Source organism: Balaenoptera ricei, chromosome 16 (assembly GCF_028023285.1).
Source record: "Balaenoptera ricei isolate mBalRic1 chromosome 16, mBalRic1.hap2, whole genome shotgun sequence".
Taxonomy (NCBI): Eukaryota; Metazoa; Chordata; class Mammalia; order Artiodactyla; family Balaenopteridae; genus Balaenoptera; species Balaenoptera ricei.
In genome coordinates this window covers 63,004,438-63,020,968 of record NC_082654.1, presented here as the reverse complement: position 1 = coordinate 63,020,968, position 16,531 = coordinate 63,004,438, and the positions used below count along the sequence as shown (strand labels likewise).

The 16,531-nt window shown below is 52.4% G+C and overlaps 1 protein-coding gene across 1 annotated transcript in view; it reads left to right on the top strand.

Annotated features, from left to right (window-relative positions):
- CDH23 (cadherin related 23) overlaps positions 1-16,531 on the top strand; it is a 452,031-nt gene that overhangs the window by 178,938 nt on the left and 256,562 nt on the right. The window contains exon 9 of the mRNA XM_059900605.1: positions 4,601-4,679. Coding sequence (XP_059756588.1) covers positions 4,601-4,679 — 79 coding nt within the window. The remainder of the gene's footprint in view (positions 1-4,600; positions 4,680-16,531) is intronic.

Here is a 16,531-nt window from a genome sequence, read left to right as displayed (position 1 = left end):
GAGGTAGACGGGCCCCCTGAGGCTCCAGCTTCAGCCACTCTCCTGGCCAGCTTCTTTGGAAGGAGGCAGCCACAGAAGGGAGAGTCATGTTCCTTCTAAAGCAATCCCAGCTCCTCTCGACTCTGCCCCGACTTCCCTACTGGTACCCAAGCCTCAGAGGCTGGGGCTGCCTGGTACCCTCACTCACCCCCTCACCACACCTTGAGACTTTAAGCCAGTCCCTGAACCCTTGAGCCGCAGCCTCCCCACACGTACCCTCACTGTGAGAAGTTGTGAGAAGAAAGTGAAGGAACCTATGCAGGGGCCCAGCACAGGGCTTGGCACACAGTAGGTGCTCAACTAATGCTAGCTCTCCCTGTGAGCCCCTAGCTGTTCTCTCTATAGAATTCCCAGAAAACGCCTCCCCTCCAGGGTGGGGATTATTAACCTGGGGTCCTGCGGGGCCTGCCTTTTGCTGAAATTGTTTGGAACATCACATGCGCGCATAGTCTGGGAAGAGGCCTCTTAGCTTTCATCAGATGCGCACGGCAGTTCCAGGCTCCAGTGACTAGTGACAGTCACTTTTATAGCATTTTCTGTGCACCCAGTGCTGTTCCAAGTGCTTTACATGTATCACTTGCTGAGGTGTGGGACTGTTGTAATGCCCACTTTATAGATGGGGAAACCCAAGCAGTGACAAGTTAAGTAACTCACGCAAAGGATTCAGATCCAGACAGTCTGACCACAAGAGTCACACCCTTAACCCCCTTGCTGTACTGATCTTCCCCCAATAAGGAGTTGGGGCCACGCAGGCCTGTGCACCTTTAGCCTCTCTGGGCGGGGAGGAGGGGACCTCATTACCCAGGAAGCTTCCTGCTTGCAGTATGGGTTCCTATGGAGGGAAGAAGCCCTGTGGCCAGGTGGGCCCCATCTCTAGACCTTCTGGGCCCACCTACCTGCTCTCCCGGCCATGCCCTGATGCACCCCAAGCTGGGGTACCTCTCTGGAGAGCCAGCCTGGCAGAGTGCACCCCTGTAGAGGGGCCCAGGCCCGGGGCGGGCACTTCTCCATCCTCTCATCTTTGGAAATAAGTTTCAGTATATTGAAAATATAATCACTGAGACTCTGAAACAAGAGCCGTGGGTTCCCAAGAGCCCCTGTTCCTCCCTGTTAATTCCTTCTCATAACATTTCCAGTCTTTGTGGCTGCACTTGTATTAAAAGCTCAGGGTTTTATTAAAAATGGATTTATTTATCCAAAAAGATGAAAACCCAAACTTTGTCAGGAGCCTTTTAGAGCTCTCTTCGTGGAAGCTCAGGTGTGCTCTTCCTGGGGAGAGCCAGCCTCCTTGCCCTCTGGTCCTGGCTCTCCCGCTGGGCCCTCTGAGCCCTGCCCACCCAGGAGGACTCCAGGCCGCCAAGGGCAGGGCTGCCCATGGGGAGACGCTCACAGGGCTCTGAGGACTGAGGGTTCCTTGACCACCACCTCCCCTCTTTGCACAGGCCAGCACTGGCCCCCTTCCCGTCCCCCCAAGGCTCACTAACCACTCCAGGCCCTGGTCGTATGCCTGCAAGCAAGCAGCTGCCCCTTGAGGTTTATTGTTTAGCGACTGTCTGGAATGGTGCTTTGGTAGGCACTGGGCCCAGCTGACCTGGCAGGCCAGTCCCTGCCCTCAGCAGGCCAGGGGCAGCCAGGGGACCTTCATGGTGGAACACATGTGAGGCTCAGATTGGATGGGGCTGTAAAAGAGGGAGCTGACCCTGTGTTGAGAAAGCCCTTCCTGGCAGCTGGAGCCTCAGACCAGAGTCCTGCACTCTCAGGCCTGGGGACAAATCCAGGCCTCTCTTGTGTAAGGAGTGACACCAGGAAAGGCATACCCCCCAAAAGACGCCCCCCTGGAGTGATGGCCCTTGTGTAGACCCTTCAGATCTAATGCAGTGCTTCCCAAATGACCTCCCACGTACCCCTGGGTCTGAGGCTATTAAGATGTTACACAAAAAGAGTCTGTCTTCAGCTCAGAAAACGGGGGAGAACAAAGGTTAACAGATTTCTTTACCGCTTTACTACTTCTGGGAGCCTTTACCACATTAAAGCCCATTGTGCATCTCCAGGGGAGGGACAGGGAATGTCTGTTTTCCCACATTTGGCATGAATTAATACATGTAAAGTGCTTACACTAGTGCGTGGTATACATAGCCACAACTTCCATAAATGACAGTTATCACTATTATAACGACCTGTTACAGAAGCAGCATCTCCTGGCAGGCAAGGGCGTTTTGGAGCCAAAGTACCTGACCTTGAATCCTGGCTTCACCATTCACTCCTGTGGTGGGACCTTGGAAAGGCCACTTAACTCATGGTCCTCAGTTTCCTCATCTGTAAAATGGAGCTGTCTCCTGGGGTAGTTGAGAGGGTGAAATAAGTTAATACATAAAAAGCGTTCACAGCAGCGCCAGGCACATAGTGAGTGCTAGAGAAGGGCCCCTGCCGCCGCAGGTGCTTCGTACTCTCTCACACAGCTCAGGTCCTCAGAACCCACTTCGAGAGATGCTTCTTTAATGGCATCTTTCTCTGACTTTGTAACAGTCTATTTCCCCCATGGGATCTAGCTAGAGCTCCTGGGCAGGGGGGAAGCGGGGGGGGGGGGGGGGGGGAGGGGGGGGGAGTGCAAAGGAAGGAGCCAGACCTGCTTCCTGTGTGGCCTCCGCCTCTGCGCTGTGTCCATTTCTCTGCTGGAGACATTTCCCCTGCAACATTCTCACCTTCCCTCAGCCAAACCTGGGGCGTTCAGGATTGCCGCACGCCTGGGCTCAGGAGAGGCTGGAGTGACAGCTGTGCCGGGGCAGCACTGCCCCAGGAGGGTCAGGTGGCAGATGCCCCTCCTGTGTCCTGGCAGGGAGACCAGGAGGAGTCGGAGGAACCTTGCCCCCAGGGCACTCCCTCCGGGTGAGAGGCCTGCATGTCAGGAACTAGCCTCTTTCCACAGGAGAAGGTGCTCAGATGGGGGTGGAGGGTGCAGCCTGCAGGCTTCAGTCTCCAGCTGATGAACGGTGAATATGTGAGACGCACCAACGCCACAAGAGACCTTCATTAGACATGCAAATGCCAGGGTTGATATCTCCCTAGGGGTTGGGGACAAGGCTGTCCTGCTCTCCATCAGTCAGGGGAACTGCAGCCTGGGCCAGAATCTCAGGAAGGCATGGCTGGTGTGATAGGGCCTGGAGAGCAAAGTGAACGTTGCCCTGGGTGAGGGGCGACTCAGCAAGTGGTGGTGGTGGTGAAGTTAGGATCCAATCATTTGTACGTTCATTTATTCAATCAATCGGCCAATCAATTGATATTTGAGTGTGCCCCTTATATGCCAGCACCTCTTCCTAGTGAGTCTTACACCTCCAAACCCCTGCCGGTGTTGTGTCTTTTTTTTAAATTTTTAATTAATTAATTAATTAATTTTTGGCTGCGTTGGGTCTTCGTTGCTGTGCGCGGTCTTTCTCTAGTTGTGGCGAGTGGGGGCTACTCTTGTTTGCGGTGCACGGGCTTCTCATTGCGGTGGCTTTTCTTGTTGTGGAGCATGGGCTCTAGGCACGCGGGCTTCAGTAGTTGTGGCGCACAGGCTTAGTTGCTCTGCGGCATGTGGGATCTTCCCGGACCAGGGCTCGAACCCGTGTCCCCTGCATTGGCAGGAGGATTCTTAACCACTGCGCCACTAGGGAAGCCCCCCAGTGTTGTGTCTTTTGCCTGGAGCACCTTCCTTTTTGTTTTCTCTCTCTGGCAAACTCCTACTCACTCTTCATGACCCATCCTAAATGTCACCATCTGTACAACCCTTTCCTCCAGGTGGACTTGTACACTCTGGGGTACATTTATGCATCTAAGCAACCTCATATCTGTATAGCAGTGTCTGTGCATATTGTGTGCTCCCCAAAAGCAGGGGTCTCTGAATCCCCATTGTGGGAGTCCCAGCCCCTAGCCCCTTCTCTCCCAGTGCTGCAGGGAGAATGAATGGGGTGTGGGGCAGAGCCATGTGAGGCAGGAGCTGCCGGTTGTAGTGCTGGATGGGGCATGGTTCAGAGGACCATGGTGGCCTACATGGTTGTCACGGTCATCCCTGGAGATACTCACTTTCAGGATTTATGATGCTTTCATTCACAGAGTAGTTGATCCATGATCTTCTCCTTTACTCAGGCCTTAGTGAAAACTGAGTTGTTGTTATTCATATTAAGGTGGGGAAAACAGACCAGAGGGGTGCAGCAAACTACCTGAGGTCACACAGCACTGATGTGTGTTCGAGATAGAGACCAGACCTCTTGTCCTCCTGCTGGATGCTCCTCCATCAGCTCTTCTTCCCTGGGTGGTTCATCCAAATGAGGGGAGATGGGGAGGGGAAGGGGGAGCAAGAGCATCAGCAAGATTGGGCCTCTCCAGTGGACATGGACGTGAATGCCTGGGGGCCTCAGTGTACGTCCCAGGGATGATGGCCTGTGTACTCGGTACCTACTTCCTAGGCTGGCCAGGAAGTCCCCATGGGGAGGGAAGCTGTGGGTGCCAGGACAGCTACAAAGAAGAACAGCAGCCTGGGGGCTGGGCGACCAAACTCAAGTCCTTTCTCTTTCCCACCCAGGGCACTACGGTGCGTGTTATCACCGCCATCGACCAGGACAAAGGACGTCCCCGGGGTATTGGCTACACCATCATCTCAGGTAAGGCCTGGGCTGCCCTGGTCCCCCACCCCGACCCAAGAAGAGCCACATTAGGAGTGTCAGGCTCTGCAGGACAGTGGAGAGATCTGTGGCCATGTGGGACAGTGGCATGAAGGGACCTGCCCCCAGGGACAACCCTGGCCAAAGGACCCAGGCAGGGGACTGACCGGTTAAAGGAGGGAGGATCAGGGGAGGGGAAAAGGAGCTTGGGATGGAGGCTTAGGTGCCTGGGGCTGCTGGGTGGTGTTGGAAGGCAGGAGCGTGTGCCGCTGTCCAAGGTCTCAGGCTTCTGGGCACTTTGGGGCCCTGAGCCCAGGTCATTGGTGACTCTTACCAGTGCTCTGGGATTTTCTTTGTTTTTCTTTACTTAACTTGATGAAAAGATGGCAGTTGTTACATCACTTTAGAACTAATACAGCTGCAACTTTGGCTGATTTCATGCTCCTTTTACATTTCTGACCGTTAGAAAGTCATGTCTCGTCTGGAATGTTGCAGGGAGGCACATAAGCCCTCCTTTCCCACCCAGTCTCTTGGTTGAGCAGAATAGTGACTGAATGCAAAGAGGGTTCTGGTTGATGGGACCCCTCACCCCACGTCCCCACCCAAAGACTAACAAAGCAGCAGCTCCTTGGCTGTCTTGGGACTAGGTGGCTTTGGAGCAAGGCGGCTGGTGAGAGGTCCAGGAGAAACTGCTCACCCATTCACACACTCCAGACCTGCCCCTGTTCTCCCACCCCCACCCCACACCCCACACCCCACACCCCACACGTCGCCTCCCTGCCCAACCCGCTGGTGAGTGAACAGTCAGCCTGGTGCATCTGAGCGGGCCAGACTGATGGCCAGGAGGATGGCAGGCCACCAGGCCAGTGTCCACCCCATTGCCCCTCCCTACCACACTGCCAAGAATAGAGAGTGGCATTTTGGGGGCACTTTCTCCCTAAAGCTCAAAAGGCACCAATGTGTAGTGATCAAGAACATGGATGGAGTCTCTTCAGCATCCTGCCTGGGGTGGATCTCCATACCTCAGTTTCTCATCCATAAAATGGGAGTAATAAGAGTATCTACCTTAGGTGGTTCAAAAGTCAGAAGACTTACTATATGTAAAGAGCTTAATTAATGTATGTAAAGTACTTTATAAGTGTTAGCTGTTATTATTATTACTGCTAGCATCTAATAATACCTTCTGGATGTTGAGGGTTAGCTGGTGTGAGGGAGACCCCTCACATCCTTGGAATGCAGGAAATCAGGGTATTATGGGCTTCCTGTGACCTACAGCTTCTAGCACAACTATTATTGTGCTTCTAAGCCCAGGGGACCCCAGGACCCAGAGCGAATGTCAGACAAGCTCATGTGGTCAGTAACAGCAGTGTGGGTTTGGGCCTCTGCTCCCCGCACCCCATTTCCTCCCCATTCTGATGCCCAGGACAGGACTCAACAAGAGTAAAGCCCAATATGTACTTGTAGAATGAATGAATGAACATCACTCTAGAGTAATGGGTATTCAAATTCCAGTATGCCCAAGAATCACCTGGGGCTCCTACCAAAAATGCAGAGTCCTTGGCATGCATGAAGATTCTCATTCTGTAGGACTGGGGTGCAGCCCAGGAAAGGTCCTTTCTCCCAGTGCTCCAGAGGCAGGTGGTCCTTAGGCCAGGATATGGAAAAGGAGGTCCTAGGAAGGAAGCCATTCTGTAGGAAGGCAGAGTCCTCCTGGGAATTAGCAGGCCCTTTCCTGATGAGCAGAGGAGAAGGGAGGCCCATGCTGATGCTGGTATCCTTCATGAGTTTGTCAAACTGGGAAGCAAAGCAAGTGCCTCCCAGTGACAAGGGGCTTGTGCTGGAGATCTGCGGGAACACCAGTGAGCCCCAAGGGTGATGGAATTGGGGGCCTAATATAAGGTGGCAGCATGAGTGGGATACCTGGCTGGGTAAGGGATTATCTCCTCATCTTATTGTCTCTGGGCTGGTTCCAGACATACTCCTAGATGGGAGTGGGGAGCAGGGAGCCAGGACCTGGCCTGAGGTCATGGCCAGACTGGAAATAATTCCTGCAGTGACACTGGGAGGCCATCCTCCAGGGCATTGGTCCATTTCAGGTCTGTGCTGGGTGCCAGGCCACCAGCCCCAGACCCTCAGGTCCTCTCTCACCTTCACAGATGGCCCCGGTCACCCCTTTCCTCTGGAGCAGGACGCTGCAGGGCAGAGCTGCTTTGGTATCTGGGCTGGGCTCTGAAGCTTAGAGTCTGGGGACAATTGCCTGAGGCAGCATCCTGTGAGATTTCCAAAGGCACGCTCTCCTGGGCCAGGTTCCCAAGTGCAAACAACAGGACAAGAAGGGAGACCCAGGATGTGAAATGACAGGTAGGGGACGTGTGTGAAGGTGGGGGCAGGAGGCAGAAAGTTCTGGAAGGCCTGGAACACTTAGCATGGTTTTATAGGATTCACGTTGCCAGCACAGATGTGCCTTGAGGGCTTTTAGAAAGGATGACAAATGGGTTTTCTCTTACCTGCCAACTTTGATTGATTGGTAATGGCTGCCTGAAGAGGACCAGGAAGCCAAGTGGCATTCAGTTGGTAGAGTCTGCCATGGGTGTGGAAATGGAGGGGGCAGCACTGCGGCAAATGTCTGCCATCCTCAGTGAGATAGCACTTGGATCATGTTCTCGGGGTGGCCACGATGGTCTTCATTGTCATGCGTATTTGTCACCACCCGACCTCACCCAAATCCTTTTCAGACAGCTTGAGGAAAGGGCAGTCCTCTTTCTTCCCTTGCTATCCTCAGCACCTGGCTCCCCTGCCCTTCTCCCCAGGCCTGGGCCAGTGTGGACTCCCTGTGAGCCAGCCTCAGCCCAAGCCCAAGCAGGCAGGCAGGCAGGAGGGCACAGTCCCCAGGGGGACAGGTGGACAGAGGCTAGGGTTTGGCCTCTTCTCTACTTCCCCCAGCCGGCCGGCGTAGACACTGCTGCAAAGAACATTGTCTACCGAGGTCCTGGCCTCACACACCTGCCTCTCCAGGGGCGTTAAGTCGCAGCCCTCTCCCAGGTGGCTTGGCCGGTGCCTGTTTGGCTTGAAGCAAGAAGAAGGGATGCCCTGCCCGGGCCCCTTCATGCTGACTGCCCCACGCGGGCCCTGAGTGCCCAGTGTGGGAGCCTGCTCCAGCCCAGGTGCTCTGGAACCATGTTCATTAGAAAGAAAGAACTGAGGGCCTCAGGGGCTCCTGGAGCTGGGTGCGAGTCCTGAAGGCACTGTGGGTGACCGAGTCTCCGGGCACCTCCAGAGCCTGGGCAGGTGGTCTGCCTCGGACACAGGCCTGAGCCCACAGTGATCCATGGCACAAGGTTAACCTGCCCAGCTCCCTGAGGCCCCGTCCCCTCGGGCTGTTTATCATCCCTGCAGCTGGGGGGATTTATGTCCGCACACCAGTGCTTTCCCCATTACTAATGACCCCTCTGCTTTGCCAAGAACAAAGAGGCCTTCAGACGTAAGTTATGGCTCCATTGCCATAAATTTGTTCTCAGCCTCTTGTGGCCAAACTACGACCAAAGAAGGACAAGGTTTTTGCCCAGAGAGGCCCCGGCACGGGCCCCATCGCTCCCTCAGCCTGTGTCTGCCCTGCCACTCACCAAGGGCATCAGTTCCTCCAGGGCCTGACCTCTGGAGCTCTGCGCGCTCCTATCCCCAGTGGGCAGCCCAGCCTGTGGTCTGAGCAGACGCCCTCCTCTACCAGATGGAGGTAGTCCTGCTTCAAGGGGCAGCTGCCCTGCAGAGCGCTGGACTTGGCGTCCAGAATTCTCAGTTTGAGGCCCAGCACCTCCACCTGCTGCAGGGTGTCCAGCCAAGGCGTTTGGCCCTCTTAACCCCATAATCCTCATTCATGGAATGGAGATAATAACTCCCGTGGCAGATAAGATGATGCCAGAGAGACTCTAAAGGGCCATAACATATTAAGCATTATTAATTGTCAAAGAAAGATCAGGACCAGGGGTCCTTGGGACTCCTAGTCACTCACTTTCTCCCTAATTCATTTGAAGTAAGTGGCTGAGAGCGCAGGCTTTAGGGCCGTGTCCAGGGTGGTGACTGCTAGCTGTGCTGGCCAATACGGTTGCCCGTGTGGCATTGGAGCACTTGAAATGTGGCCAGTCCGATTTGAGCTGTGCTGTAAAGGTAACACACAGGATTTTGAAGACTTAGTATGAAAAACAGATTGTAAAATATCTCAGTAATGTCTTACATTGATGACATGTTGAAATGGTATATTCAATGTACTGGGTTAAAGATAACATACTGTTAAAATTAACTGTACCTATTTATTTTTTCGTTTAATGTGGCTACTAGAAATTTTCACATAGCACATACGGCTCGCATTCTATTTCAATGAGCAGCTCTCATGCAGAGGTAGACCGCCTTGGCTTGCCTTCTACCACCGACCAACTATGTAACCTTCTGAGCGTCAGTTTTCCAGTCTGTAAAGTGGGGGTAATAATAACCCATGTCTCACAGGGATGCTATGAGTATTCAGCGAGCTAAGACACATAAGCACTTAGCAGAGCACCTGAATTTGTAGTAAGTGCTCAACAAATGGGGACTCTTAATATCCACCCACAGTGGATTGAGGGTCTTCTCTGTGCGAACGTCCTGAGAGCTGGTAGGGCCCGAATCACTGTCTCAGCCTCAGGAACCTGCAGGCAGTCAGGGGCACAGGCTGCAATGCCTTGGTGGAACACTGTGGAGGCCAGCAGGGGCTGTGCTGATAACTGTTAACGTGGAACAATGGCTCCTTGGGGGGTCCACTAGACCGTTCTTTCTACTTTTGTGTATATTCAAAAATATCCGTCATAAAAAGTGAGAAAGAATCCGTGGGAGGGGGGCGCCTCCCCAGCCGTCACTGGGAGGTGAGGCTCAACGAGGAGAGATCATCTAAGCCAGCCCTGACTGATGAGCAGGAACCAGCCGGGAAGTGTGGAGGGAGGGTCTGTTGCAGGCAGAGGAACAGCGAGTACCAAGATCCCAGAGCAGGAGAGCGTGCAGCCGGATCGTGGCGCTCCAGTAATTGAGCATGGCTGAGCGCAGCACGTGAAGGAGGCCCTGGGAGAGGAGGCCACAGGGGGAGGCAGGGCCAGGCACGCAGGGTGTAGAGTGCCCAGCCCAGGAGAACGCCAGGCCCTGGTCCTGAGGGCAGCGGGGAACCAGGTCAGCAGGGGAGGGACGTGGTCGGGGTTGCATCGCGCGAAGCTCACAGAGGGTTGGAGGAGGGCAGGTGGAAGCAAGCAGGTCAACGGGGAGGCATTTTCATTTTCCATAAATACTGGACTGATGAATTCTGTCATTTCACTCTCTCCTTCCTGTAATTGACACTAAACAAACCCTTCTCCAGTACCCGAAGGCCCTCACCACCCTGGGGTGTGAGGATTTGGTGAAGGAGCCCAAGCTAGCACTTTCCACCACGTTCTGCATTACAGCGCCATCTCAGCCCAGGCACCACTTTCCAGACTGAAGAGGCCTAACCTCTCTCATCATCCTTTTCCCTATCTGAGCCCTGCTTCCCTGGGCCTCCTGCAGTTCTGCAATATCCCCCGGGGTGAGGGGAGGGGAACCCCATTTGTTGGGTGTCTGCTGTGTGCCAGGCACTGGCTGGACCCGTTTATCCCTCACAATAGTGTATGAGGGAGACATTATTACTCCACTTTATCGGCACGTAGAGCAAGGCTCAGGGACTTTTATAGACTGACCAAGGGTCACAGCTACAAAGCAGAAGAGCAGGGATTTGAACCCAAGTCTCTTGGGTTCCAGAATATAGCCAATTTGCATGACGACACTGGTTCTCCAAGTGTTGTCTCCAGATCAGCTTCACCTGGGAACTATATTAGTAATGAAAAATTTTGTACCCCACCCTAAACCTGAATTAGAAACTCTAGGGGTGGGGCCCACGTGATGCTGATGTGGCTGGTCTGGGGACCACCCTTTGAGAAGCTCTGGTCTAGAAGAGCACGTGTCATCAACAAGATAATATCACCCCCAAGCGGGCAAAAATTTATTCTGAGAGGTAAAAAATATCTTACTTCTTTTATGTATAAAGCACAGATATACATATGTTATATCTGTGGTATTAAAATTTCATGCAGCTTGGGGGAGCAGTCAGGAAAAATGTCTCAAATGGCTAGGGAGGTTGGAGGGACATGCGATAATGAAAAACAGGTTGAGAAACACTGGCCTAGAATGAAGAATAGGTGTGCAATATCAGGGCTGAAAGCCCTCAGTCCCAGCTTGAAAGACAGTGGCCTCACCACTGGGTCACACTGGCGGACTTGCCCAGGTTGGTTAGTGAAGGACAGAGCTCTCACTCGCCACTCGCTGGATTTCACTTTCAATGCTACCAAGTGAGGCAGTTCCTTGAAAATACATTGAGCACTTTGAAATGAAAGCTCTGTGTGTGTCTGTGTGTGTGTGTGTGTGTGTGTGTGTAGAGAGAGAGAGAGAGGAAGAATAAGCAGTCAGACTTGCCCAAGCCCACACCCCCACATATGCCAATAACTAAATCGGGCCCCTGGCCATGGCCTGGTGGGGGACAGCTATCACAGGAGACCATCAGTTGAATCACTTCAAAGCCCTTGTGATTAAGCTGCCTGGCATGTTTCTCCCCCAAAGATGTAAAAACTCAGGAAAAGCAGATCTGCTTTGGAAGTCTGAATTGCACACCAAAGCCCCTGGCTTGGAGTACACAGTGGGTGCCTGGAAGCCCCAGAAATCTCAGGGCATCTGGCCAGGCACAGTGGGGAACGGATGGAGCCAAGAGGGAGCCAGGGAGGAGTCAGGGCAGATCAGAGGTAAGTGGTGGGGCCTGTTGGTGGAGGGCATACAAGGCAAAAGACATGGGTGCTTGAGCATGGCTGGGGTGGGAGGGTCATCAGAAGATTTATCTCATAGGAGTTCTGGATGATCGGAACAGGAAGCACTGGAATGAGGGTGATCTGCTAACAGGTTACTGCATCAGTCTAGGGGAGGACTGGGGGTTGTTGTAAAGATGTACAGGAGGGAAGTCAGCAAGGTAATATAGTGAAAATAGATGGTGCAGGAAAAGGCGGAGGCAAAGAAGCTTCCAACCTCTAAGTCTAGGTTTCTGGGGTCCTGGTGGTAGCCTAGGCAGAAAGGGACATGTTCATAAGGAAAGCTGATCTGCTTACACCTATGACTGCCACACTAGACCCGTGTCAGCACATGTACCAGATCTCCCCCATCCCATACCAAGGCAGACATCACTAATTGATCGCAGCACACTTTCCCACTGAGCCTGAATGGGCCTCCAAGCCTCCATCAGCCACTGGTAGTTGATAGGCGTTCTCTCGAGAGCTGGAATGAATGTGCCATCCAAGGTTTATCCAGTTTGCATCCATGGCTCTCTTCTTTCAACAATATTTAGGGACAGTGCCTCTGACTTTTTAAAAATTTGATTAAACATATATTATTTCCAGTTCTCTCCCACCACATACCAAAACAACAACAATAGGTCACACTAACACTAAATTCCTCCTGATGAACCACGGGAGAGCCCGCACTTCATTCTCCCTGATCCTTCTCCCTCCTCTCTTCAGGGGTATGCTTCTTCTTCGCTCCTGCTGCCCACACTCTTCTGTGCCCCACCTTTGTGATAAACCTGAGTCTTTGTTCTTCTCTCCTTTACTGAGGCCCTGCACGCTCTTTGTCAGTAGCTGTGCCTTGCCCCTTGCTTCTTTCCCATGAATCAAATTGGTCAGTGGACTTTGAAGAGGTTTCACCGCCATGGTCTGAGACCCTCCCTTTCTGCTTCTCCTCTTTCCCACACGCTCCTCATGGGCAGGAGTCTCTGACCCTTGCTCGGGACACCATAGAGCCTCCTGTGGGCCCCGTGTACTGTGGGAGCAGGCCCAGGACCTCCCACTTAGGCCCAAGCAACACCTCGATTCCTCCTCTACAGCTGGGCAAGGGATGGCCCTCAACTCAGCTCAGAAACCACTTCTCTCCAGGCCTGGAGTCTGGCAGACCAGTCGTGGCTGGAGGCTGCTTTCGGGGGCTGGGGCTCATTCTAGTTCATGCCTAGTGGTTGCTTTGGGGGGAAGTTCTAGTCTGGTTTCCCCAGGTCAACAGGTACTTGTCTTTTTAAAGATTTGGCTCATTTCTAGTTTTTCCTCATCTCTAAATAACTGCTTTTTATTGAACTGCTAGGGGCTTGAGATCCTTGGAGGGTTGTGAAATTAGCCGGCATTTGTTCTGCATTCTCTTTCTTTATCTTGGCACACTTCAGGCACACAGAACTGCTTTAGACATCGTCCTTGGCTCACGGTCAGCACTGGTCCACTTTGGTTTCATTATTCATTTTTAATAATATTGTGGACACCCATGAACCCACCAACCAACCCAAGAGCTAAACCATCATGCATACCTCACATGCCTGTGTTCCTCCTCCAGTCCGTCCCCTGCCTCCCCATCCCATAGCCGTCTCTTTCAATCTTGCATTTTTTCATTCCTCTGCTTTTGAAAAATATTTTGTCACATTGCATATTGCTTGCATTTAGTTGTCTTTGAACTTTATTTAAAAAGTATCATACACAGTCTCCTGGGACTTGTGTTTTCTCTTCAATATGATATATCCAAGATCCATCCATATTTTTTTTTGATGTGGATATTATTTGTTCATTTCATTACTCTGTATTACTTCATCATGTGAAACTATCACAGGTCATCCATTTTCTTGTCGAATGGTGTATACACTGATTTTTGCTATTACAAACCATTCTGCTCTAACATCTTGTATATATCTCTCTCTCTGAACTTGTGGGAGAGTTTGCCTTGGGCTACATACATCCTCTCTCACCCTCACCCTAACCCCAGAAGGCGGCTGGCCAGAGCCATTTTACAGATAAGGAAACTAGACCCACAGAGCTCACGAGCTGTGCTTAGGGTCCCACAGCACATAAGTGGGGGACACAGGATTCAAACCCAGACCTTCCTGCTTCCAAAACCCACATTCTTTTTGCTATCTTTTACTATTCTGCCTGGGAAACCAAGTGATTCATGTTAACGCGCTGGTCTGCGTGCCGGACTGGAATCCTAGGATTCATTCATTCATTCATTCATTCAGTTAACCAGTGGATATTAATTGAGTGCCTACTGTGTGCCAGGCTCCATGCCAGACCCTGGGGACCAACCGTGAAGGGAAAGTCGCTGTCACTGCGCCCACAGAGCTCACATTCCAGTGAGGAAGAGATAACTAAATATCAGCAAAGGCAGTGTCTCCTGGCCATGTTAAGTACTGGGAAGGAAATACCAGCATGAGGAGAAGGTAACTGGGGTGAGGGGCCACTTAGGAAGGGGGGTCAGGAAGGCTGGACAAGGGGGACATCAGCCGCCTACCTCAGCCTCCCCAGGCTGTGGGCTTGGGAGGGGATCTCGTCCTCCCACCTCAGAAAAGCTCTCAAATATCTTTGGGGAGCTTTGAACCTGCAATGAGCCCCTCTAAGCAGCTCAGATTCCCAGCTCCCTTTTTCATCCGACTCCCCGGATGACTGCTCAGCTTTCAAGGCAGCCCCCAGCCGGGGCTAATCTGAAATAAAAGTTTTTATTTATCTAGCTTGATACCTGGTGCAAGGTTAAATCATACAAGAGAAAAAGCAATAAAAGAGAAAGATTAAGTGTAAGGCGCCGTCTTAGGCATGCCCTTCTGCAATATGGTTACAAAGATATTAAGCCTGAAGTCACCCACAGCCTCACACTGTTGTTCCCTCGCCTCTCTGGGCTCTGCGCAGCCAAAACAGGAAGGAGGAGGAGAGGATGGGGCGGAGGCCACAGGAGGGAGACACCCTGGGGTGCCCCGCAGAGAGGGTGAGCGAAGCAGATGGAGTTCTAGTGGCTCAGCCCATCAGCCACCCCCCGCCCCCACGAGGCTCTGATTCATGACTTCCTGGCGGAACAAAAATGTTGACATCTGCACCTACATTCCTGTCAGCATCTCCATGTCATCTGTATTTATTGTGTGCCTGCTGTGGGCCAGGCACCCTGCAGAGAGAGTGGGAGAACTCTTAGTCACAGGCCCTTCTCACAGCCAGCCTGACTCAGGTCTCAACTGACCTTGAGCAGGTTACTTCTACTGTCTGTGCCTCAGTCTCCTCATCTGTACAATGGGAATGTTAATAGGGTTTATCCAAAACATTATCGTCTGGTTGATGACAAGCACATACAAAAGATACTAGGGTTCCTCAGCACAGGTGGTAATGGAGTCCCTAGAAAGGCAAATGTCACTGGCTCTTACCTCTCCTCTCTGCCTGCGAAAACCTAAGACTACAGCTCTTGGTAAGATCCCCAAGCATTGCAGGGGCCCCTATGGGCAGGGAGGGAGGCGGTTCCCATGTGCTGTCTAACTGACCTGGTCTTTTGCCCCTGATCCCTTGTGGGTGTCCCTTGCACAAAGCCAAGTGGGTAACTCACCTGGGCCACTGCTGTCAACACCCTCCGTAGCCGCTGGAATGGCCCAGCATGCCCCGGACACTCCATGACCCTGGAGCCGAAGTGGATCGTGGGCAGAGACAAGGGCTGCTCCTCTCCCCTACCTGCAGCTGCACTCGGGCCCCACAGCATCCCTGCTGGGCCCCTCTGTACTCCATGACTCCCCCACCATGTAAACAGCTCCTCCCACTCCAGCCTTCAGTTCTTCTCTTGGTGGGGCCCAGACAGAGCCGTGAGGATACCATGACAGCCTCCGCACCGCCATCTCTCCTACAGAACCCATGTTTTAAAGCAATTTAAAATACGAAAGGGAAGGGAAGGGACCTTTCTTTTAGCCCACATATCAGACACTGTGCAGGCCCACCCACGAGTTCACCAGACAGGTCCAATATTGGACCCAGGGAGAACCCAACTACACAAGTAATTCATCATACAAGCCTGAAGCATGGCATGTATAACAAATGCTCCAGGAGGTCAGGAAAGTGTTTGTCCTTGGGAAAGGCAGTCCTAGAGGGATGATTTAGAGAGACCATAAGGAAGGGGGCGTCACCAGTCACAGGGCAGGATGTGAACGCACATTTAGGGGACCTCCTATCCAGCCCTAACACCCTCTTCCAACATGAGACTCACATTGGGAGAGCTTTGAATGCCAGAGTAAGGGGTCACAATAACATAGTAATAGTAGCAAACACTTTGTGGATGCCTAGGACTAGATCTAAATGCTTCTCCTGCATCAACTGTTTAAATTATTCTACTAACCCCATGAGGTAGGTACTATTATTGTCAGCCCATTTTGCAGATGAAGAAACTGAGGCCCAGCTGCCCAAAGTCACATGGCTGGTGGGAGGAAGAGCAGGTTGGCTCCAGAGCCCATACTTCTCTAGTGCCCCCTGGCCTCTCCTCCCCTCCCCCCTGCCCTGAGCACCTGATGGAACTGCCGGGGTCTGGGAGTCACTGGATCTACCTGTGGGCTTGGTTGTCTTCCTGTGCCCCTGCAGCCCCCCTCTGCCTCTCTGTCAGGTGCTCCTCCTGAGTCAATTAACTGGCTGCCCCATTCAAATATTTGACCAATATCCTGGAAACAGAGATTTCAGGGCAGATATTTTCAGACATTGATTGAAGTGAACAAACATTCTGACACAGAAGGAATTTATTGCTCACATTTTCCTTCTGCTGGGCTGTGGGGGCAGTGGGGTGGAGTCAGGCTGCCTCTGTTTTCTAGCTCACTGCCCCTCCCGCCCCCTCCTGCTGCCAGTGCACGACGATGCCCCACTCTGAAGGACCACATCAGTGAAAGCAGAAGCTGAAGGGCACTTCACAACAATGTCCAGCATAGCAAGGGTTATTTTATTTATTTATTTATTTATTTATTTATT